Below are 21891 nucleotides of genomic sequence, written 5' to 3'. Positions count from 1 at the left end.
GCCTGTGGATATGAGGAAAGATTTGAGGGCATCTCTACCAATCATTAACATTTGAGCTACAATTTGAGGTCCAAATGCTGGCTCAGGATGCTATGCTGTGGCCTCCAAAAATGTTGCAACAGCAGCTTTCTGAGACCAGGTTCTGCATTTGATTTCCTGCTAAATTCACTGGGTCTGGCCAGAGAGACTCCTCTTTTTTTTTTTTTTTTTTTTTTGAGACTCCTCTTTCTTTTATCACTCAGACCATGTTAATGTAAAATAAAAGATTGTTTTGGAGCACTTTCAGGGCCACACCTTAAAACTGCTCTGAACATGAGCTCTAAGTGTCTGATTTCCTTAGAGTTACAAGGCTTAGAAGCTGATTTAGCTGCTGAGTCATGGGGCTGGGATCTTGGCTTTAAGCAGTCTGAAACATCATAGCATGGCTGGCAAAATCACAAACTGTGCTTGCAAAATTCACATAATTCTTTAGGAAACATTTTACAATTTCCTTGTTGCTTTAATTTAATCCGAAAGTTCTTGCTTCTTGGCCAAGAGGAAACAAAATACCACCTTTACCAAGTGCCTTGGAAACCTAAGCCAGTAGCTCAGGAGATAAAAATGTTAGCAGTGAAGGAAGAAAAGCAGTTTTTGCAGCTGACCAGGAGAAATAATAACTAAATTCAAATACACATTTGAATCTCTCTCTCTCTCCCTCTCTCTCTGCACAACAATGCTGAAAATACGGAGATATAGGACATTATTTTAGCTTCCGGATTTCCAGACCAAGGAGAACGCTGACAAATACAAATCTAACGATTATAGAAAACGAAGTAATCGCCTCAGCCCTTTCTTGGAGAGCAGAATGTGCTGCAGAACTGATTCTAAATGCAGTTTAAAATGCATTTTAGCATTAAATGGAGTTTTCTCCACCAGCAAGGTGAATGAAATCACTGCACCGTTTCTCCTGTTTCTCCCTTGCCAGACGACCGTGGAATACTACCCGCTTTGAACTCTGAGAAATGCCTCGGGTCTGTGGGAAATTCCAGTCCCAAATCACTGTACGCGGTTCACAGGGACGGGGGGAGGCACGGAGGCACACGAAGTCTGCCTTCCAGATGCAACATTAACCCTGAGACGCACGTGGAGAAGTGCCGGGCACGCTGGAAGGGCTCAAAAAGCATCAGCTCCTAACTGCACGGAAGTAAACTTCCTTCGCGCCACCTCGCGCCCAACCCCATGCCCGTGGTCTGGCCCACGCTCAGACACAAAGACTCGCTCGCCCGCCGGCGCGCGGAGGGCGGGGCGGGGGCGAGCCGGGGCGCAGCGCGCAGGCGCAGGCCGCCGCACGTGGGCCCCGCTGCAGACCCGGCCCGGGAGCCGCACCGAGGCGCGCGGCCGCCAACGTCGCCAGGCCGACGGGGTCTCCGGCCCCACGCTGCGGGCGGGGCGGGGCGGGGCGGGGCCGGCCGGGAGGGCGGGCCGCGAAGGTCGTCGCCAAGGTCGTGGGCCGGACGTGAGGCGCCGGAGCGACGCTGCGTGCGTGCGGGACTCGGAGTACGTGCCGGAGCCCCAAACCCTCATGCCGGCCGCGCCACCCCGCCCCTTCCCGGGGCCCTGGCGCCACAGGCCGGCTCGGCCAGGGGTCCCAGCCGGGGGCGAGAATGGAGGGCGCCGGGGCAGGGACTCGCCCGCACCCCCACACAGCCGCGGGGGGGGTCGCGACCCCCCCAGTCCCGCCCCGCTCCACGTCCCCGGGTCTTCGCTGCCCCTCCCGGCCGCGGGGGCCGCTACAGTCCCGCCCCTTCCCGGGAAGCGCAGGCCTGAGTGACGGCGCGCTGGGCCAATGACGAGGCGGCGCCGCGGGGGCGGGCTGGGGGGCGGGAAGTGGGCGGGGCATCGGGGAGCTGGGCAGGAAGTCGGGGCCGGCGGCGCTGAGACGAGCTTCGGGTCCTCGGAGCGTCCGGACCGCGCAGCCTAACGCTCGTCCTTGGTGCCTGCGGCATCCTCTGCTTTTTCCCCGGGCAGCGCTATCGGCGGCCAGGTAGGGAATCCAGGAAGGGCTGCCGAGCCGGCACCCAAGCCTGGGGGCCCTGCGCGTGGGTCCGGGGTGGGGACGTGGGAGGGGCGGGTCGGCACGTGCGGGCCGGGCTTCGCCGGAGGGGCAGGAGCGGAGTCGGCTGAGATGAGGGGTTCACAGGGCTAATGGGAGCTCGCGAGTGGAACGCGGGCCGTGGGGGACGGCGGGCCGGACGCTGCAGGGGCTTGGGGAGGTGCGGGCCTAAGCCCGGGGGCTCGTTAGAGCCAGGCCTTTCCCAAAGTGGAGGGAGGGGCAGGGACGGGATGCCCAGAAGCCGCGAGCCCCTCCCCCACCAGCAGCCCCTGCGCCCCGCTGGGGGCCCCGGCCTGCAGGCGGGAGGCGGGAGGCTGGTGACGGAGGGGGCAGCCTCTAATGAATGGAACTTCAGAGGGTGCTTGTTCTTCAGCGGACTGCGGCCGAACCGTTGCGTAATTGGGAAAGCGGTCCAGGCGACCTCGCCCAGGTCATGCAGGAGCTGCTCCGGCTCCCCGGCCGGGCTCTCGGCAGTCGGCCACCGATCTGACGTTAGAAGGACATATTTTAAGAAAATTCCCTGTCTGCTGTGTGAATTGGGGCCGGGGACACCCCTCGGCCCTGACTGCCCAGTCCACACGTGCTGCCCCTGGTCCGGGGTTCAGCCCAGGCAGATGAGCCGTGAACACTCCATCCATTCTTGCTGGCCTTGCTTACTGAACCGTAATGACATCGGGAGTAGTTTTCTAACCTTTTTAAGGATAAGTTGAACTTTTATTTTCACAGCTTGAAATAAGTCGCTGTGTATTAATATTACTAAATTAAACGAAAGGACATCTTACAACAGCAAGAGGATGTATTGTAATAAAGATGTGCTTAAAGCGCATCTAAATGCACAATGTAAGTCTATGGTGGCCTAGGGATGGGGGGGGTGGGGATTGACTGCAAAGGGCCTAAAGGGACTTTTTTAGGTGGTGGCCATCAGACACAGGTATATGATTTGCCAAAACTCAAAGTTACTAAAATCTTATAATTAAAAAATACATTTAAGCAAATTTGCCTTTTTGTAGGATAGTGAATAAAAACTAGATACCTTTTTTTTACCTTTTTATTGGCTAACGAATGAAACTTCATTGTTAAATAGTCCCCATGCACCCGAAGTGATTTCACTGTCTAATTTTGAAACTTATTAAAAAAAAAAAAGATGCCATTTGCTGCCTCAGAACATTCCAGACAAGATACTGGAGAGGAGCCCAGCTAGATAATGGCTCTGAACACTAACCCAATTCCACTGGGCTGCCTTCAGTCAGTCCTACAAGGTCCTTTCTTTCTTGGAAGCCCCTGGGGCTGGGAGGTGAAAAGGCTTTCTTTGAGAACTAAGGTGATTGCTCTTTGTAACTGCAAATCTGTTTTTTTTTTTTTTTTTTTTTTTTTTATAAGATGCTTTTAAGGAAAGCCTCCTCCCTTGGAGTATCCTAACATTTGAGGATAGAATCTAGTTTGATTTCAATTATGACATTTCATAATTAATTTTTTTGAATGGGTAAAATGCCTGTTGAAAGTAATACTAATTAGATGTTATTTTTGGTGTGTCCTGTCTTGCTAAAGATCCAAGTACTGTGAAATGTGAAAGGCCCAGAAGTTGGCAGTAATAGCAAAGACCACATTGTACAGACCAAGGACACTCCTGGCCTCAAAATTTCTTTAAGTATCCCAGTATCCACCGACTGAACATCTTACGGCTACCTCAAGTTTAACTTGGTGAATTATGTCCCCAACTATGAATTCATTATTTCGCTACAAGCCAGATTTCTCTCCTTGTATCACCTTGCATTTTTTTTGTCCTGGATGGGTTAGCTTCTGACCTTCGAGTCTCCTTGGTCCATTCCCATGCTACCCTCGGTGGGAGCTATTGACAGTAACCTGCTTCAGACTGTCTCAGCTTCAACCATCCTGTGTGCAGACAACACATTTCCAGGCTTTGCTTTGCTTAAAGGACCAGCACCAGACTACTGGGGTTTGAGGCCCTACAGAGCTGGGCACAGCAGGCTTTCCCCACTCTTGGCAGCCACCTTGCATCCCGTATCTGTCCAGCGCAAATTCTTTCTAGTCCAGGAATCCTCAGAAGCGATTCTTTGAATGAATGACCCAAGGCTGCATTATGGTTTATGGGAAGTATGAACTGTGTTTCCCCCACAGAAAGTCACCATGTCTATTCTCAAGATCCACGCCAGGGAGATCTTTGACTCTCGCGGGAACCCCACTGTTGAGGTTGACCTCTACACCTCCAAAGGTAGGTGCACCTTTGTTTCAGGACTTCCTCTCCCACACTCCCATCTTTTTAAAATTTAAACAACAGAGTCTTGGGCAAGAAAAGGTCTGTTGTAAAAGCCTTTCCTTCTGATGTGCACGTGTGCTAGGCTGTGGTTCCTGAATGGGAGGAGGTGGGGGAGGGTTACAAGGCATGGGGTCCTTGTCTTGCTGCTTCTTGGTATCTAAAACAACTTGCTCCCAGGTCAGTGAGAGTTGGGTAAAGTAAGATCATACCTCGTCCCTAAAAGGGCCCGTCACTGGTTTGCTTCACAGCTTGCTCTGCCTGAGCAAGCATATCTGGTGTGGTTGGATGGAGCTTTCTTCCTTGGAAAGGAAAGATGAGAATTCAAGTATATGCAAAGCATTCTCATTCCTGCTTCTAGAAATCATTCTTAGACCAAGGACTGGGGATGCTATTCCTACATTTGAGTATTGGCACATTCCAGAGGCTCTTGTTTCTTACCTGGCTCTAAGTCCCCCTTGGAGGAGTTTGCTCACATGAAACAAAAACACAGCGTCACCTGGGGCAGAACACAGGCAGAGTTTTGCTCAGTGATGCCTAGATTCCAGGTTTTCTTCCTGGGCAGGGCAAGGCAGGGTGGGGAGGGGCGGGCGGAAGGGAAGGGCTGCAGTTTCCACAGCCTGTGACTCAGCTCTGACCAGCAGGCCTATGTGCTCAGCACCGCTGGGTGAGTGCTCTCATAGCAGGGTTTCTTTGAGCATGTGCTTCATGCCTTGTACCTTGGGCTCTCAGAGGATGCTGGGAATTCCCTTTAGTCTTATGAGACTGGCATGCTTAGACTGGAACTTTCCATTTGGAAATTAGCGGACTTTAACCAACAGTGAAAAAAAACTCAAGATATTAGAAGATTTTTGGGAAGGAAGCATTTCCTTTTAAACACTTTAAAAGGGTTAAAATTAATATCTTTTGAAATTTAAATGAATGGAACTCTTTCTCTTGTGTGTCTCTTAGTGCCTTTCAAAAGCAGGAAGTCATGGGTTTGTTAACCTTCCATCACTTATTTTTTTCATTATACTTTTTTTTTTTTTTTCATTATACTTCTTAGAGCAGTTTTAGGTTCACAGCAAAATTGAGCAGAAGGGACAGAGAGTGAGCGCATGGGTACATACACGTTCCCATACATGCACAGCCTTCCCCACCAGACTGGGACATTTGTTACAGCTGAACCTGCATTAACACATCATCACCCAAAGTCCATAGTTACGTTAGGGTCACTTTCTTTTCATGGCTTCCTCACCTCGTCCAATGCCTGATGGGGATACAGAAAGCCAGGGCCTGTGTCAGGAAACCACGTGTCCTGCTGTGTGCACATGGTCCCTGTGATGCTACAGGCACGGTGACCCATCATTTGATTATAATACCTGGTGGATTTTTCCCTCTTTGTTCATTTGCCTTCGCCTAAGTCAGATGGGGAAATCCCTTACAGTTTCAAGTAGCTTCTAGAGGCTGCCTTCACTTCCTGCTGCCCTGAACCTGCCTGCCCTTGTAACCAGATCACTCAGTACCCTTCTTGAATCTGTCCTCCAAGAATCGCCGTGTTTGTGCTCTACAGTGGCTGGTTTCTATGTGTGCAGGACTGCATAATGCACTACTTCATTGTGTTCTAGTGTTACTAAATTACTACTTTTATTGTCTTTATATTTCATGTTTTCTTAGTTATATGTTTGAAATGATAATCTCTGGGATATACTTGAATAAATAAGGTATTAAATTAATTTTCCAAAAAAATACTAATTTTTTTTGGTTCTACTTTGTAACTTCAACATAGCTACTAGAAAATCTTAAATCTCCAAAGTGGCTTGCATCATCTCTCTGTTGGGTGGTGCCAACAGGGGAGAATGGTACCAACATGCGGGGCAGGGGAAGCCGACTGTCTGAATCTCCCAGTTGGTGGAAGGAAGTGGCATGTTTCTGAAGAGATGCCATCTGTGAGGGGGGCAGGACCCGGGCAGGGGCTGAACTGTGTTTCTCAATCGTGACTCTCTCCCCTCCCTCCACATCCAGGTCTCTTCAGAGCTGCTGTGCCCAGTGGTGCCTCCACTGGTATCTACGAGGCCCTCGAGCTCCGGGACAATGACAAGACACGCTACATGGGGAAAGGTAAGAGTCAGAGCCCCAGCCCATGTCTGTGAAGCGTGGCTGCATCTCCCACGCCTGTAGCCCACTCCCCATGTGCCTTGTATTTGAGGGTGGCACCCCGGTGCAGTGTTGATGGTGAGCAGGTATACAGGACAGCTGGGAGAGCTGGCCTGTGGATTCCAGCCTTCCTAAAAGAGTTGGTGGGCAAGAGTTTTAATGCTTGCTTCTATTGCGGTTTGTCTCCAATCTGGAAACCTCCCAGGTAGGCCAGGGAACCTAAGGGTAAGAAGACATGTTAACTAATACTAACCATAGAGCCATGCCACATTCCCAGTCTCTTGAGAGTGTGGTCTCAGGAGAGTTCTGGAAGGTCTAACCACTGGCTCACCTACAGATCAGTCCTAATAGCTTGATCTTTCTGTTGATGAAGTCACAGAGGCACTGGTCTGGCAAAGCCAGCCTCTGGTGGGCTCAGTGCAGACTGACCTGTTCCTGTTTTTGCAATGCTCACCTTTAGAAGACCGAATCTATGTGGCCGAATTACAGAAAAGCAGGTGGGGCTAGACCATGCATTCTCAGCAGGACCAGTATCAACCCAGGGATGGAAATTGGTTCTTGGAGGAGGCAGAAATCTCCTACCATATTCCCATGATACATGGCCCTCCAGAGGGTCTCTGTATGGAGGTACCATGTGTCTGTGGTATTAAATTTTCAGATTAGGGAAAAATCTGAGATTGCAGGGGAGGGGCAGTGATGAAGTGAGCTGGGGAAGCCCTGGGCTGGTGAAGCAGCAGATACAGAAAGGCAGTTGCTCCAGGGTTCCTGTTGTCCGCAGCCCAGGCACGTTCTGGTCTGAAGCAGGGCTTTGCCTTCCTGTCTCCTCTCTTTCTCTCACTCCCTGTTCTCACAGCCTGTTCTCTTCTGAGTGTCTTTTTTCCTTCTCCGTCAATCTCTACTGGTCAGGTGTCTCCAGACCCGTTAAGTATATTAATGAGTTCCTGGCACCAGCCTTGTGCACACAGGTAACACATTGGACATCCTGTAGTTTCTATGGCTGGTGTTCTCAGTGCATGGTCTTGCCGATTAACCCCCCTTCAGACATTCTGAGATGGTTGCTCTGTGTGTGGCTCTAATCCTTGGGGGTCCTAGGTAAGAGCACTCAGACTGGGCCAGAATGTACCCCGATTCTGGGGGCACAGAGAAATGGGGATTTGAAAGCTTTCCCGTTTACGGTCTTTGGGTGGGCTTCCAGATATCTGGGTTAACGTCATTGGTAGTTCGCTCAATGCTGCTCAAGCCTGTTTTTCGTTAATGTCGGTAATTTGATATGATTGTTCCTTCTAGGTGTCTCAAAGGCTGTTGAGCACATCAATAAAACTATTGCACCTGCCCTGATTAGCAAGGTAGGACCTGCCTCCTGAGAACTAATGTATTAATGCCTTCAGAGCGTCTCCCAGGCCAGTGGGCTTTCCGGGTTATAGAAGAGCTTATTCTGAGAGCTAAAGTAGCCAGTCGGATTCCCTGTCGTGCATGAGAATTATCTCACCTTTTCTCATCCACCCCCTGCCTGCGTGTCCACATCTAACAGCGCATGGAATTGGAGTACAGTGACGGGAGACCGTCTCATGGCCTTAAATTTTTTTTTCCCCTCCAACTATCTTGACCTTTGGGAAGTTAAAATCGAAATTTTAAGGGCAGCTCTTGGGCATTGAGCATAGTATCTGTGGTGACTATTTTTCATGAACTATGGAATTATTTACTATATTTCTACTGACGTTTTTGAAACAGAGGAACTGTGGTTAAAAATCTTACTTGGAGCCTTAGTGTGTAGAATAGTAGAGCTGCTGTGGGTGAAGTAGGGAGGAGGGGCCAAACAACCCAACAGCCCCTCCCCCCCGGGGCCCTCCCTCCATAACTTGGGTGGCATTTGTGCAGGTCGGGGAAGATGTGCAAAGCCCTGGCTAGAGGAGCCTTCTCTGGGTCTGAGGCCAACCCTGGCCTCCCCACCTGAAGTCCTGTATGCCAGTGGCAGGTGGAAATATGTCCCCCTGGCTCACTCACCTTGGCCCGGCCTTCATGGCACTCGGTAATTGGTCCCAGACGGTTTCTCGTTGCTGCTCTTCAGGCTCACACGCCCCAAACTCAGTCTCCTGGGTACTTCCACACACCCTGATCTTTGTGCCTGGTGCCCTTGCCTGGCGTGACTCCTCATGACCAGGGCTTTCCGGGACATTTTTCTTCCGCTATAGGGGAGACCATCTTCAAACTCCTAGTGAGGATTTGCCCCAAGCCATCATTCCTGGATGATGGCTAACTCCTGCCAAATGTGTTTTGTCAAAACAAATGTCAAATTATTATTTTTTTTTTCAAATGTCAAATTATTAATGTGGCATGATGGGAGTTGGGGATGGTTTTCTTTGCCTTTTATAAAGCACATAATAAGTAGTACACATTATGATCAATTGTGAAGTTTTTAAAGTAATGCTGACATTCAATAAATGAGTTAGTTTTTAAGACACCAGTTTTTGCAGGGGTGGATTTGGGGTTCTTGTTTTTGTTAGTGGATTCCATGCCCAGCATGGTGCCCATTTGGGGCTTAAACTCACCACCCAGAGATCTAGACCTGAGCTGAGATCAATAGGCAAGTGCTTAACTGACTGAGCCACCCAGGCATCCCCAGTTTTTTGGGTTTGTTTGTTTTTGAGTAATCTACCCAACGTGGGGCTTGAACTCTGAATGCCAAGATCCAGAGTTGCCTGCTCTATCGACTGAGTCAGTCAGGTGCACCTTTAAGATACCAGTTTATTGCTTTATACTCTGACCAGAAATACTCATCTAGAGCTGTCATCAAGCATCTTGCTGAGTGATTCTGGGCTGCCTGCAGAAGTCCTGTTTGCCACGAGACAGGGAAGTGTGCCATCACTGGGTATAGCCGAGCGGTGGTGGTGTCACTTAACCTGTGAGGAGCCCAGCTCATTTGCGTGAACAGAGTTCTGCTATGTACCATTTCCACATCACACTATTTTGTGGTGACCTTTGTCAGCATGTGCCAGGCAGTTCTGGCTTCCGTGTGGTGCCACCGGGACCATGTCTGACATATTTTACTGCTGGCCCCGGTCCTTGGAGAAATGCCTGCTGCCAGGAAAGCAAGTGACGTGCGCTTTGGTGCCTCCTGTTTTCTCTCCATTCCCCCCCCTCCCCCCCCCCCCCCCCCCCCGCTTCTTTTTTTTTGCTTTCCAGACACATAACATAGAAGTGATTTGGACTTTGCACAGTTCCAAAGTTAACTGGGTTCTGTCACAGGAGCGCAAAGGTCCTGTGAGGGGTATGACACTGCCGCCGCCACCCCCATCCCCCCGTGACTGACCCTCTCCTCTCCCCGCAGAAAGTGAATGTTGTGGAGCAGGAAAAGATTGACAAACTGATGATCGAGATGGACGGGACAGAGAATAAATGTGAGTGGTCAGGGGTGGAGGCTGCTGGTGTCTCCCAAATACCTTCCGACCCTCTGGGGGTGGTTGTGCGGTCCCCACTGAGGACTGCGCATCAGTCTGGGGGCTTTTCAGGGCCCCCCTCCTCACCTGAATAAATCACGTTTCTAAGTATCAGGAGCAATACCAGGTGACAGCAGCACGCAGTTTTTGTGGAATTTGCCAGAGTTCCATAGACCAAAGAAAGGGCTTTCTCTTGGGAGAAAGCAGATAGATGAGTTCATGTGGAGAGCTGTTGGGTTTCTGGTTCGGATTCGGGGAATAGACGTGGTCAGGAGAGGAAAGGTTCCAGATACAGGCCATGGTATATGCTGGTGTGGGGGTGCAGGCCGGAAGGTCAGCAGGAAGCTGGGAGTATGAAATTCCTCAACTGAATTGTTCTATTCCAGCTAAATTTGGTGCAAACGCCATTCTGGGAGTGTCCCTGGCTGTCTGCAAGGCGGGGGCTGTCGAGAAGGGGGTGCCCCTGTACCGCCACATTGCTGATTTGGCTGGCAATTCTGAAGTTATCCTGCCAGTTCCGGTGAGTGGCTTGGAACTCCAAGTGAGGAGCTTGTGGGTATTTGCTTTGTGGGAACCTAAGACCTCCCACATCTTGGTGTCCTCCACATGGAACTCTCCCAGCACAGTGGGCACGCGCAGGCCCTGGAGGTCTCGGGTGCAGACACCTGCCACTTGCTAAGAATGACCCTGAGTAGAGGACTGTACCCCACATCCCTTACTGCTGATGAGGGAATGAAAACCATACTTGCTGGGTTGTGAATGTTCTCTGAGGTCATAGCTGGTCCTCAGGACAGTAAGCACACCTGGTGGTGACCGCTGCTCTTAGCGGGAGAGACCTGGTGAGCATTTCAGAGCCACACTGTGAGCCATGCAGTCGTGAGGAGGTTGCTTGGGGGCGCTCTCTGGGCCAGATGGCTGTATTTCTCTCTATCTCTCCCTAGGCCTTCAATGTCATCAACGGTGGTTCCCATGCTGGCAACAAGCTGGCCATGCAGGAGTTCATGATCCTTCCCGTCGGTGCAGCGAACTTCAAGGAGGCCATGCGCATTGGAGCAGAGGTTTATCATAACCTGAAGAATGTCATCAAGGAGAAATATGGAAAAGATGCCACCAATGTGGGCGATGAAGGTGGATTTGCTCCTAATATCCTGGAGAACAAAGAAGGTAAAGGCTCTGGAGGAGTCCCCGCATTCCGTGGCACTGCCCGCACGCTTAGCAGATGTGCCGGAACTGTGATGCAGGGAGCTCTGGTCCTTCCACCTTCTGTTCACCAAGCAGACTTCTGGGAACAGATGGGGAAGCTAGTACTTTATTTGTTAAAATAAGGAATTTGCTTATTAATTTGATTTCTGAGTGGCCTGGTTGCTTATTTAAGATTTTATTCTTTTGAGAAAGAATATGGACAGGGGGGAGGGACAGAGGGAGAGGAACAAGCAGACCCCCTACTGAGCAGGGAACCAGATGAGGGACTCGAGCCCAGGACCCTGAACTAAAGGCTCAGATCAGGACCAGAGCTGAAGGCAAACACTTAACCAGCTAAGCCACCACGTGCCCCTACTTGCTCTCTTGCCATTGAACCACCTCATAAGGGCAAAGGTTTGAAGTCCGCACTGTGTCCCGGAGATGTCGTCTGTCCAGCCCGTGACCAGGAGCCCCCCCCCCCCCCCCCCCCCCCCCCAGTTCATCCACTACAGGGCTGTTCACACAGTGCCTTGTTGCCTGGAGCCCTTAGGCACAGGGTTCAACGTAAGAGTTGGGTAGGGCACAGAGAGTCTTAAGAGGAGAACTCACGGCTGAGCTTTTTGTTTTAGAAGGAAAGGAGGGTTCAACCACATTTTGTTGTCTCAGGGACAACTAGTAAAGGAAAAAGCATCCATCCTGCTCTTTGGGTCAGTCATACAAAATGCTGAGGCTCAGCTACTTTGACCTACAAAAAATGACCCTTTCACGTGGTTTAATGGGATAGCTTGGAGATCTGTGGTAGGGAGCAGACGCCAAGTGCCTCTGTCCGCCTCTGTCCGGGCAGCTCTGCCGTGTGAGGCCGCCCTCGAGCTGGAGACAAGAGGCCCCAGAGGCCGGGCCTCACCCTTTTGCTGCCCTCCTGGGTTCCTAGGACAGCGGCTCTCAGCTGGTCACTGTAACTGTCTCAGCCAGCACAGTCACTCCTGGCTGCTAAATTTGGGAGCATGTGTCAGCAAGAAACTCTCTGAGAGGAGAGACTAAATTTTCCATTTGGCCGTCTGCTGGGGGCCGTTTCCAGCAGGTTCTTGCTCCAATGCGGAAAGAAGTACTGGACTCGTCAAAGCGATGATTGGGGTCAGAGTACCTCGTGGTCATTCTGTTAGAGCTCCCCATTTGGCAGCTGCTGAAGGGAACTTTTTTCTCCACCTGCCTGGTTTCCAATCCTGTCGCCAACCTCTTTCCAGCTCTGGAACTGCTGAAGAATGCCATCGGGAAGGCTGGCTACACCGATAAGGTGGTCATCGGCATGGACGTAGCTGCTTCCGAGTTCTTCAGGTCTGGGAAGTATGACCTGGACTTCAAGTCCCCTGATGACCCCAGCAGGTACATCACGCCTGATCAGCTGGCTGACCTCTACAAGTCCTTCATCAGGGACTACCCAGGTGAGCGGGGCAGGCGGGCACTGGTGGAGCAGTGGAGTCAGGTGGTTCTGGGGTGCCAGCCAGCACTGACCTCAGGTGGTAGGTGGTCTCCAGAGTGTGTGAGCCCTCTGTCCCTATCACAGCCTCCTGAGCAAAGGCTGTCCTGGCTCCATCGTGAGCAGAGCGAGCCTCAAGCCTGCTGACTGCCCGTGGGTGACACAGTGAGCTGGCGCTCCTCTAGTCTCTATGTCACTTCACGCACGCAGGGTAGGGACTGTTCCTGCTGTTTCATGAGGGGAACTGAGGCACGGAGTGGGTTAGTAATCGGCCCGAAGGTGCTTAGCAGGTGACGGAGCAAGAATCAGACCAGGAAGTCTGAGTCCCTGCTGGAACAAAGATAGAGAACGTGCTCAGTGGAGCCAGGGCGAGCCCAGCTCCGCAGTCTCCTGAGCCCACAGCTTTTCTCTTCTCGCCGGCACTAAACTCAAGCCACCCTGGACAGGAAGTGTCCCACTTAGCGTCTGTAGGGTCCTAGGGTTGCAGGTGACATTGGTGCCCTGTCACAGGAGTCGGTGGGGACGTGGGGAGCCAGTCCTGTCCTGCGGGAGAGGGGTGAGGCCAAGTGAGGAGGTTCGGGTGGCGGTCAGCACAGGGGTCTCACCGACCACACATGGCTCTCCTTTCCCCAGTGGTGTCTATCGAAGACCCCTTCGACCAGGATGACTGGGAAGCTTGGCAGAAATTCACTGCCAGCGCTGGAATCCAGGTGGTGGGGGACGATCTCACCGTGACCAACCCAAAGCGGATTTCCAAGGCTGTGGGCGAGAAATCGTGCAACTGCCTCCTGCTTAAAGTGAACCAGATTGGCTCTGTGACCGAGTCTCTTCAGGCGTAAGTCCCTTCAGGGCTCAGCTGTCAGAACAAGGTACTGCATGTCAGCCAGAGCACCTGGCTAGAGCTGTGATGGGAGCCTGCAAGTGGCTTCTGAAATCTGCAGTGGTGCCAAGGAGACTGGGGTATCAGGCAGCTGTGGCCCAGTCCTGTCCAGTCTTGGTTCTAGACTCACGACCTGATCTTTGGTGGAAAACATCAGGCATAGGCACTGTCTGGGGAGATAAGCCTCTCCCCTCAAGGAGTCTGAACCCACCTTTTAAAAAGTAACCTAGAGGGCTGAGAAGGTCCTCCTGGCCCTGAGCTGCCTCTGGTCTCCCACTGGGGGTGTTGAGGCCTGGCATCAGGAGGGCCAGAACGACTGCAGGGCCCAGGAAATGGGAGTCACACCATCCAACCGTCCGGTGGTTTCTTGCCTTGTAGGTGCAAGCTGGCCCAGTCCAATGGGTGGGGCGTCATGGTGTCGCATCGCTCCGGGGAGACCGAAGATACCTTCATCGCTGACCTGGTGGTGGGACTCTGCACTGGGCAGGTAAAGAGCTGCTTAACTCTTCTGGGACCTCAGCTTCTCGAGCAGCATGCCAAGAAGGAGGGGGAGGATGGGATCCTGGATGCCCCTTGATGCCCTCCTTTCTGCCCTAAATGCCCATGAAGATTGAGCATCCATGACAAACACAAGTGACCTTTCTTTTCCCTTCTAGATCAAGACGGGTGCACCATGCAGATCTGAGCGCTTGGCCAAGTACAACCAGATCCTCAGGTAAAAAGGAAGCCAACCTGCACTGAGTGTGTGGGCACCATCCTCCAGGGGGAGCCCTGGTTCTATGGGGGGTATGCAGGTGGGGGCCCTTGGTTTAGGGGCTGCCCCAGCACAGAACCTACATCCCCTGAGGCATGGGCCCAGAGCTGGAGGCTGAGGACCATGCTGCCATCTTGTGGTGGAAGAGGGAACAGGTCCCCTTTAGAATAATGTGATCCTAGAATTTTTAGAGCCAGCAGGAAGCCTTAGTGATTGACTAGTCCAGCACTGTGTTTTGTGAGTGAGGACACCGGGCCTCATAGAAGGGGGACAGGCAGGTTCCCACTGGAACCCAGTGCCTTTGGATGTTCTGGTCCCTTTTTATTACCATAATGGGTCCTTGGGGGCCCCTGAACATGGAGACTTGTCTATTTTTTTGTTCCTTTTTCCAGTCTTGAGTCAGCCTGGTTACCCTTTGCTTAAATGGTGCCTGGTGGGACATCTGCCCTGTGACCCACACAGGGCAGCTGTCGGCATTCCCACGGGGCTTCTCTTCATACACTACGTTTCCTCCTTTTCTACTGGAGAACTGGAAGCACATTCCAGTTCTAAGATTTCACCTGTAAATACCTGAGTATAGGTCTCCGAGAAACATTTGTTTACTTTTTAACCACCCTGCTCTCCCCATGCCATGAGAGTGCCGGGGATTCGGTCATTCTGTAACATCCACGCCGAGTGTGTGTCCTTATGCCACCTCTAAAGAAACTGGGTTGTCCTTTCATTAAAATCATTTTTCTTTCTCTTCCAAGAACTAGCACTTCTGCCCTTTTTTCTACTTTGTCTTTGGGAAATGCTGGGGGCGGGGGAGGTTGGGAAGCAGAAGCAGCAGTGAGTGGCCCACTTGCTGGGGTAGCTGGGTGGACACAAGAGCCAAATGCCCCTCTCTTCCTGCCGCCTCTGAGCAGCCACATCCAGAGGAGGCTGGTCCCTGCTATCTGGGTAGGGGATGTGGGCCTTGGGGACAGATGTTTGACTTCTCTTTTCCTCCTCCCCCTCCCCCTCTCTCCTCTGCCTCCCAAGAATTGAAGAGGAACTGGGTAGCAAGGCCAAGTTCGCCGGCAGAAGCTTCAGAAACCCCCTTGCCAAGTAAGGTCCAGGTGGCGCACCCTGTGGTCCTGAGTCAGCTCGTTAGACCTCTGCTCCCCCGGGCAGCTCAAGGCCCCCAGCCCAAAGTGGCAGGGCCCTGTGCTAGTTAGCTGCCCTCTCCCTTCCCCGTGATGTTCTCAAAGCTTCCTTAGAATTGCTACAGAAGCCAGAGTTGACATCTGGAACCCTGCTGGGAACCCTAGCTCTGTAAACATGTAATTGGTCCAAATCATTGCTTTCTCACCTCACTTCCACCAAGCATCTGGAGCCAGGTCTGTCTATGTAATAATCTCAAGGTGTCCACAGGCAAGATCCCCAGTGGTTTTATGTGCAGAATAAAAAGGCCTCAGTGACCCATAGAAATGCTGTGTGTGTGTGTTTGTTTAAAGCAGTCTGAGTCTTTCCTCATGGCAAGTGTTCAGTGAGTCTTGCACTGGGCTCTGGGCCTATAAGAGTTGTCCCCAAAAGGGTCAAGTGGCTCCTGGCTGGCTCAGTAGGACACACACTTTTCACACTTTTTTTTTCTTAAGATTTATTTATTTATATATTTTTTATTTTTGTTTAAAGATTTTATTTATCTATTCAGAGACAGAGAGAGGCAGAGACACAGGCAGAGGGAGAAGCAGGCTCCATGCAGGGAGCCCGATGTGGGACTCAATCCCAGGTCTCCAGGACCACGCCTGGGGCTGAAGGCAGGTGCCAAACCGCTGAGCCACCCAGGAATCCCCAAGATTTATTTATTTTAGAGCACAAGCAGGAAGTACAGGGAGAGGAGAGACTCCAACAGACTCCCTGCTGAGCATGGGGGTGGGGGTGGCTTAATCTCCTGACCCTGAGATCATGACCTGAGCCTGAAACCAAGAGTTGGACACTTACCCACTGAGCCACCTAGGCACCCCTTAGTACATGACTCATGATCTTGGGGTTGTTAATTTGGGCCCCATGTTGGGTGTAGAAGTTACTTAAAAATAAAATCTTTTAGGGCGCCCAGTTGGCTCAGTGGTTGAGCATCTGCCTTCGGCTCAGGGTGTGATCCCGGGGTCCTGGGATCGAGTCCCACATTGGGTTCCCCACAGGGAGCCTGCTTCTCCCTCTGCCCATGTCTCCACCTCTCTCTGTGTCTCTCATGAATAAATAAATAAAATATTTAAAAAAAAATAAAATCTTTTAAAAAGGGGGGTGGGGGAGGACGAGGAGTTAAGGACATTTCATAAGTCCTTGGGGTAAGCAGGTGAGGCAGAAAGGGGGTTGTATCCTTCAGCAGAAGTAGGGTCTGTCTTGGGGGTGGAGCCTGACTTAAGGTTCAGGCATCTTTTTGGGAGAAGGTACAAATGCAGAGCTGTCACAGATGACCTGGAGGTGGTGGCTTCTAGGTCATGTCACCCTGTCCTGCAAACCGGAAAGCCTGCCAGAGTGTAGCTAACCATTCTGGGCAAGCTGGAATGTGGCTTCAAAGGTTCTGGGGGAAGCAGGTGAAAGAATGGTTAAAAGGGAACTTAGGGCATCTAGAGGCTCTTGGAACCCTCTTTAGATTCCTGCAATTTAATTCCATTCCTCATTTTCACTAATCTTAGTTCAAGTACTCAAAAGTTAGTAGTGATCGATACCCACCGTACTGTGTGGTGCAGACGTGAAATAGCATTGCAGAGAGCACTGTTGAGCAGTGAGCACCGCGTGCACGGCCATAGGTTTCCATAGGAGTGAGAGGTGAGCTACTATGGTTGCTGTGTGACCCTTGAGGGTCTAGGGTTTTATTAGCATTTTCCTTTTAAGTAGTTTGATCAAGTCTGGAATTGTGTTTTAACACCTTCTTGGAGGACTAGGAGGCCCCCTTGTGGACATTCTCGTTCACTGTCTGTCAGGATTTAACCCAAGAGGCAGAAGTAGAAAAACGTGTATCATGAGATTTAGCACAAGGAATTGGCTTCTGAGATTGTGGGGCTCGGCTAGGCAAATCCAAAGTCAGAAAGGGCAGCCAGTCAGAAGGGAAGATGACCAGGCACAAGTGAAGTGTTGATTCACAGGTGCACTTTCTTGGGGAACCTCAGACCCTGCTTTTAGGACTTTCCACCTGATTGAGAGTATCCTGGGTACCCAGATATTCAGATGATCCAGGATAGTTTAAACTCATGTGACTAGTGGCATTAGTTAGGTCTGCAAGATAGCTTCACAGTAATACTTAGTGTTTGATTAACGACTCTATAGTCAGGTTGATAGGCCACAAGCAAGGCCACCACCCATTGTCAACTCAGCAACCATCCCTAATCTCCAAATAACCCATGACAAAGTCCTATTTCCACCTAATGTGTAATGACTCCTACAGCCAAAGCCACTCTTTCTAGGTGTTGATGACTGGTTTCTATCTGAAAATTGATTCTAGAGGGAAAGGGAATCCTTGAACTGGGCCTCATAACCTTCCCAGAGTTTATTCCAACTGGAAAGTAGCAAGTTAGCATGAGTATTTTCAAAAGTGGTTCAATGTCATTTACTAAACTTTGATTTAAAACAATGGCAGATAAAGGCACTTACCACCCTTCGGTGAAAGGATAAGTGTCCCTTTCACATCTGCACCACCTGTGAAGAAAGCTGCTGGGCTTGCCATGCCCACCCTGGGACAGGTTCTGACCCAGCCAAAACGAAGCACGTGCATGAGATTGGTTGGCATGTGTGAGCTGGGAAAAACCGGAGGCCAAAGGACCTTTCCCAAGGAGCCCAATCAAGCAAGACAGGCAATGTTAATTCTGTCTCCAGAAAACCACCTCTGGGCCTTCTGATGGCCTGTGATGTGAAACCTGTCTCTGGATCACATGAGTTTACAGGAACTTCAAGTATTTTTTTTTAATTTTAATTTTTTTTAAATTTTTTGTTTTGTTTTATTTATGATAGTCACAGAGAGAGAGAGAGAGAGAGGCAGAGACACAGGCAGAGGGAGAAGCAGGCTCCATGCACCGGGAGCCTGACGTGGGATTCGATCCCGGGTCTCCAGGATCACGCCCTGGGCCAAAGGCAGGCGCCAAACCGCTGCGCCACCCGGGGATCCCAAGTATTTTTTATTAAGCAGCTTTGTTAGCACTTGGTAGTAGTTTCTGGATTTGGCTTTACGTGCTTTTTTTTTTTTTTTTAATTTCCTAGCTCCATGCTAGGCATGGAGCCCAACTTGGGTCCTGAACTCATGACCCTGAGATCAAGACCTGAGCTGATGTCAAGAGTCGGAAGGTTAATTGGCTGAGCCGCCAGGCACTCCCCCCCACCTTTTTTTTAAACTTCATATTACAAATGCTTTTCCACAAAACATGTATTTCTCTTTTTTAAAGATTGTATTTATTCATGAGAAACACAGGCAGAGGAAGAAGCAGGCTCCATGCAGGGAGCCCGATGCGGGACTCGATCCCAGGTCTCTAGGATCAGGCCCTGGGCTGAAGGTGGTGCTAAACTGCTGAGCCACCCGGGCTGCCCCTATTTCTCATCTGTGGTTGTCTTCTAACTTCTGCAACTCTGACACCAGAACAAAATCGATGGAAAACGAAGTGGTTTGGTTCTCAAACCCGGCCGTACAGGAGAAACACCTGGGGAGCCTGGAAAGCTCCCATTGTCCAGCCGGGCTGGGTCGAAGCTCTGGGTGGGACCCAGAGGGTCCCCGTGTTGAGGCCTACCAGCTGCCCGCAGCGCGGCTGGGCTCGGGAGCACTGTGTGCGGCTAGGGGGTTGGGGGTCAGCCGAGCAGGCGGGGTGAGGATGCCGGCCTTCCTGGGAGACTGGGCAGTGGCCAGGCTTCCCCGGAAATGTTCAGTAAGTGCCTCCGGGGCTTGGAGCCGGCAGCTGAAGGCTGGGAATGGCGTTCACAGGGTGGGCACCGGCCGCGGGACCTGTAGCCAAGGCCTGCTCCTTGACTGAATTCCAGTCCATCAGCTCTCCTCCCCAACCCCACCCTATCCAGGGGGACCCCGGGCCGCTCCCCCTCAACAGTGGCTGCAACGCAGCCAGTGCCGTGGCCAAGAACCCAGATGGAGCCAGACAGGCTGAGATTGTAGCCCTTCTACCACAGTTGTGCTTCGCATCCCCATCTGTAAAATGGGGCTGACAATACAGCAGCGGCGGGCCGAGGGTTATCATGTAGTACAGTCAATGCTCACGTCGACACGGCCCTGCAGTGAAGCAGTCAGGCCAGGTAGCCTCACCTAAGAAGAGGTATAGGGCATAAGGAAAGGGAGGAGGGCCTTCAGAGCAGATGAAGCGCCTGCAACCATGACGAAGCCGAAAGGGAGAGTTTGGGGTCAGCTGCTCAGGGAACCCAGGGCAGAGGATGAGCACCCACTGAGCTGATCTGCAGTTTAGTAACCTTATCCAGGTACCAAGACTTCCTTGAGCCCCTTCTCAATTTCCACCCCCACCCCTATCCCTGGACTCAGGCAATCTTTTTTTTTTTTTTTTTAAAGATTTTATTTATTCATCCATAGACACAGAGAGAGAGGCAGAGACACAGGCAGAGGGAGAAGCAGGCTCCACTCAGGGAACCAGAAGTGGGACTTGATCCCAGGTCTCCAGGATCACACCCTGGGCTGCAGGCGGCGCCAAACCACTGCGCCACCGGGGCTGCCCTGGACTCAGGCAATCTAAGGTTTTTTTAAAACTTGTAATTAGGGCAGCCCAGGTGGCTCAGTTTAGCACTGCCTTCAGCCCAGGGCCTGATCCTAGAGACCCCGGATTAAGTAGCAGGTCGGGCTCCCTGCATGGAGCCTGCTTCTCCCTCTGCCTGTGTCTCTGTGTCTCAAATGAATGGATGAATGAATAAAATCTTTTTAAAAAAATAAAATTCTAATTAGCTGTCAATCTAAAAAGGAGGTATCTTGTAAAAATTCTACTTTCTGGGATCTAATGGATGGGAAATTAGCTACACTGGGCCTGCATTTGTAGAAGGCAAGCAGTTGGCCATTCACTTTTTTTTTTTTTTAAGATTTTATTTATTTGGCAGAGAGAGCGAGCACAAGCAGGGGGAGGGCAGAGGGAGAAGCAGGTCCCCCGCTGAGCAGGGAGCCTGACCCAGGGCTCAATCCGAGGGCCCTGGAATCACGACCTGAGCTGAAGGCAGACTCTCGCTCAATCGCCCAATGAACTGAGCCACCCAGGTGCCCTGGCCATTCACTTCTGATGGCAGCAGGGTCCCATTCACCTGCTTCCCTTACGTACCTGTGTGGCTCACCTCAGCTTTCAGTGTGCATCCCCTGGTCCATGGCCCCTTCTGCAGGCTGCTACCTTCCCAGTTCCTTCCTCTTCTATGGAAACCTATCCCCAAGGGCTCTATGAGTTCAGGTCCTCCAAGGCTTCTCTGCCATTGACGACTGATCCCTGGTGCCTTCAGGGACCAAGAACCCCCCAGGATCCACCTTGAACACCTCAGCTTATCCAGACCCAGACATACCTCTACCCTCTTCCCACTCACCAGCTGAGGGCAGGCCAGCCCGGCCAGGGGCATCCGGCCTCCTCCCTCCAATCTTGCTGCAGAGTGAGGGCTGCTGTCCACTGGGACCACGGATGACAGCAGGCTCATTTGCATATGTGACCTAAGATTGTAATTAAACCCACACGCCCCAGGGGTGAAAAGTAAGCACATTAATTCAGGAGCAATTAAAAGCCTCCAACATCCTCGTCACAGCCACCGCTGCTGAGACTGTTTCTAACTCATGACAGTCGGCTTCTTGAAGGGGGCATCCTCAAGTCTAAGGGGGGCAGATTCCCCAGGCTCCCAGCCCTTCTTAGGATGCCCTGTGCTATTCTGGAGATGTAGCTGTGCAAGGCTGTGCCTAATCTTTTTGTTTATTGTGACAAAATATACGTAACAGAATTTACCATTTTAGCCCTTTTCATGGGTACAATTCAGTGGCATAAGTATAGCCAAAACATGGGGCCCCTGGGCGGCTCGGTCAGTGAAGCATCTGTCTTCGAGCCCTGGGATCGAGCCCTGTGTCAGGCTCCTGGTCAGTCAGCAGAGGTCTGCTTCTCCCCCTCCCTGTGCTCATGCTTGTTCTCTCTCTCCATTCTCTCTCTAATAAGTAAAATCTTTTTTTTTTTTCAAGTAAGTAAAATCTTAACAAAAAGTATAGCTCAAACATTGTATATCACCATTATCTATTTCCAGAACTTTCTCAGTGTCCCAGACAGAAATGCTATACTCGTCCAGCAGTGACTCCTCGTTTCCTCCATTTATTCTACTTTCTGTCTTTGTGAATTTGCTATTTTAGATATCTCATCAAAGGGGACTTGTATAATTTTTATCTTTTTTGATCTGCCTTATTTCTTTTAGCATAACGTTTTCAAGGCTTATACATGTTGTAGTGTGTGCCAACACTTCATTCCTTTTTACAGCTGAATAATAGTCCATTTTGTGGGGGTGCCTGGCTGGCTCATTTGGTGGAGCATGCAACTCTTGATCTGAGGGTCGTGAGTTTGAGTCCCATGTTGGGTATAGAGCTTATGTAAGTAAATAAATAAAAACGTAAAGAAATAAAGTGATTATGTATTTTTTAAATATTCCATTTTGTGGGTGTACCGTATTTGTTTATTCATCTGTTGATG

At 51.0% G+C, this 21891-nt stretch overlaps 1 protein-coding gene across 1 annotated transcript; it reads left to right on the top strand.

The window, feature by feature from the left end:
* The first annotated feature begins 1864 nt into the window (after positions 1 to 1864).
* Positions 1865 to 15682, top strand: ENO1 (enolase 1). The gene is made up of 12 exons (XM_038537883.1): positions 1865 to 2023; positions 4232 to 4325; positions 6372 to 6467; positions 7791 to 7849; positions 9832 to 9901; positions 10327 to 10460; positions 10882 to 11104; positions 12367 to 12564; positions 13233 to 13434; positions 13858 to 13966; positions 14136 to 14194; positions 15254 to 15682. Exons 2-12 carry the CDS (start codon positions 4241 to 4243, stop codon positions 15321 to 15323), a joined length of 1305 nt encoding a protein of 434 aa, XP_038393811.1. The 5' UTR covers positions 1865 to 2023; positions 4232 to 4240; the 3' UTR covers positions 15324 to 15682.
* The last annotated feature ends 6209 nt before the right edge of the window (positions 15683 to 21891 follow it).

This window comes from Canis lupus, chromosome 5 (genome assembly GCF_011100685.1).
Source record: "Canis lupus familiaris isolate Mischka breed German Shepherd chromosome 5, alternate assembly UU_Cfam_GSD_1.0, whole genome shotgun sequence".
Classification (NCBI taxonomy): Eukaryota; Metazoa; Chordata; class Mammalia; order Carnivora; family Canidae; genus Canis; species Canis lupus.
The sequence above is the reverse complement of the archived record's forward strand: the minus strand, read 5'-3'. Positions and strand labels throughout refer to the sequence as shown.

What these genes read in the sequence shown, in the direction of transcription:
- ENO1 (XM_038537883.1), top strand. Translation starts at nt 4,241, where the DNA reads ATGTCTATTCTCAAGATCCACGCCAGGGAGATCTTTGACTCTCGCGGG. An exon ending in CACCTGCCCTGATTAGCAAG is followed by an intron (nt 7,850 to 9,831) that starts GTAGGACCTGCC and finishes CTCTCCCCGCAG; the next exon opens with AAAGTGAATGTTGTGGAGCA. An exon ending in CTTCATCAGGGACTACCCAG is followed by an intron (nt 12,565 to 13,232) that starts GTGAGCGGGGCA and finishes TCCTTTCCCCAG; the next exon opens with TGGTGTCTATCGAAGACCCC.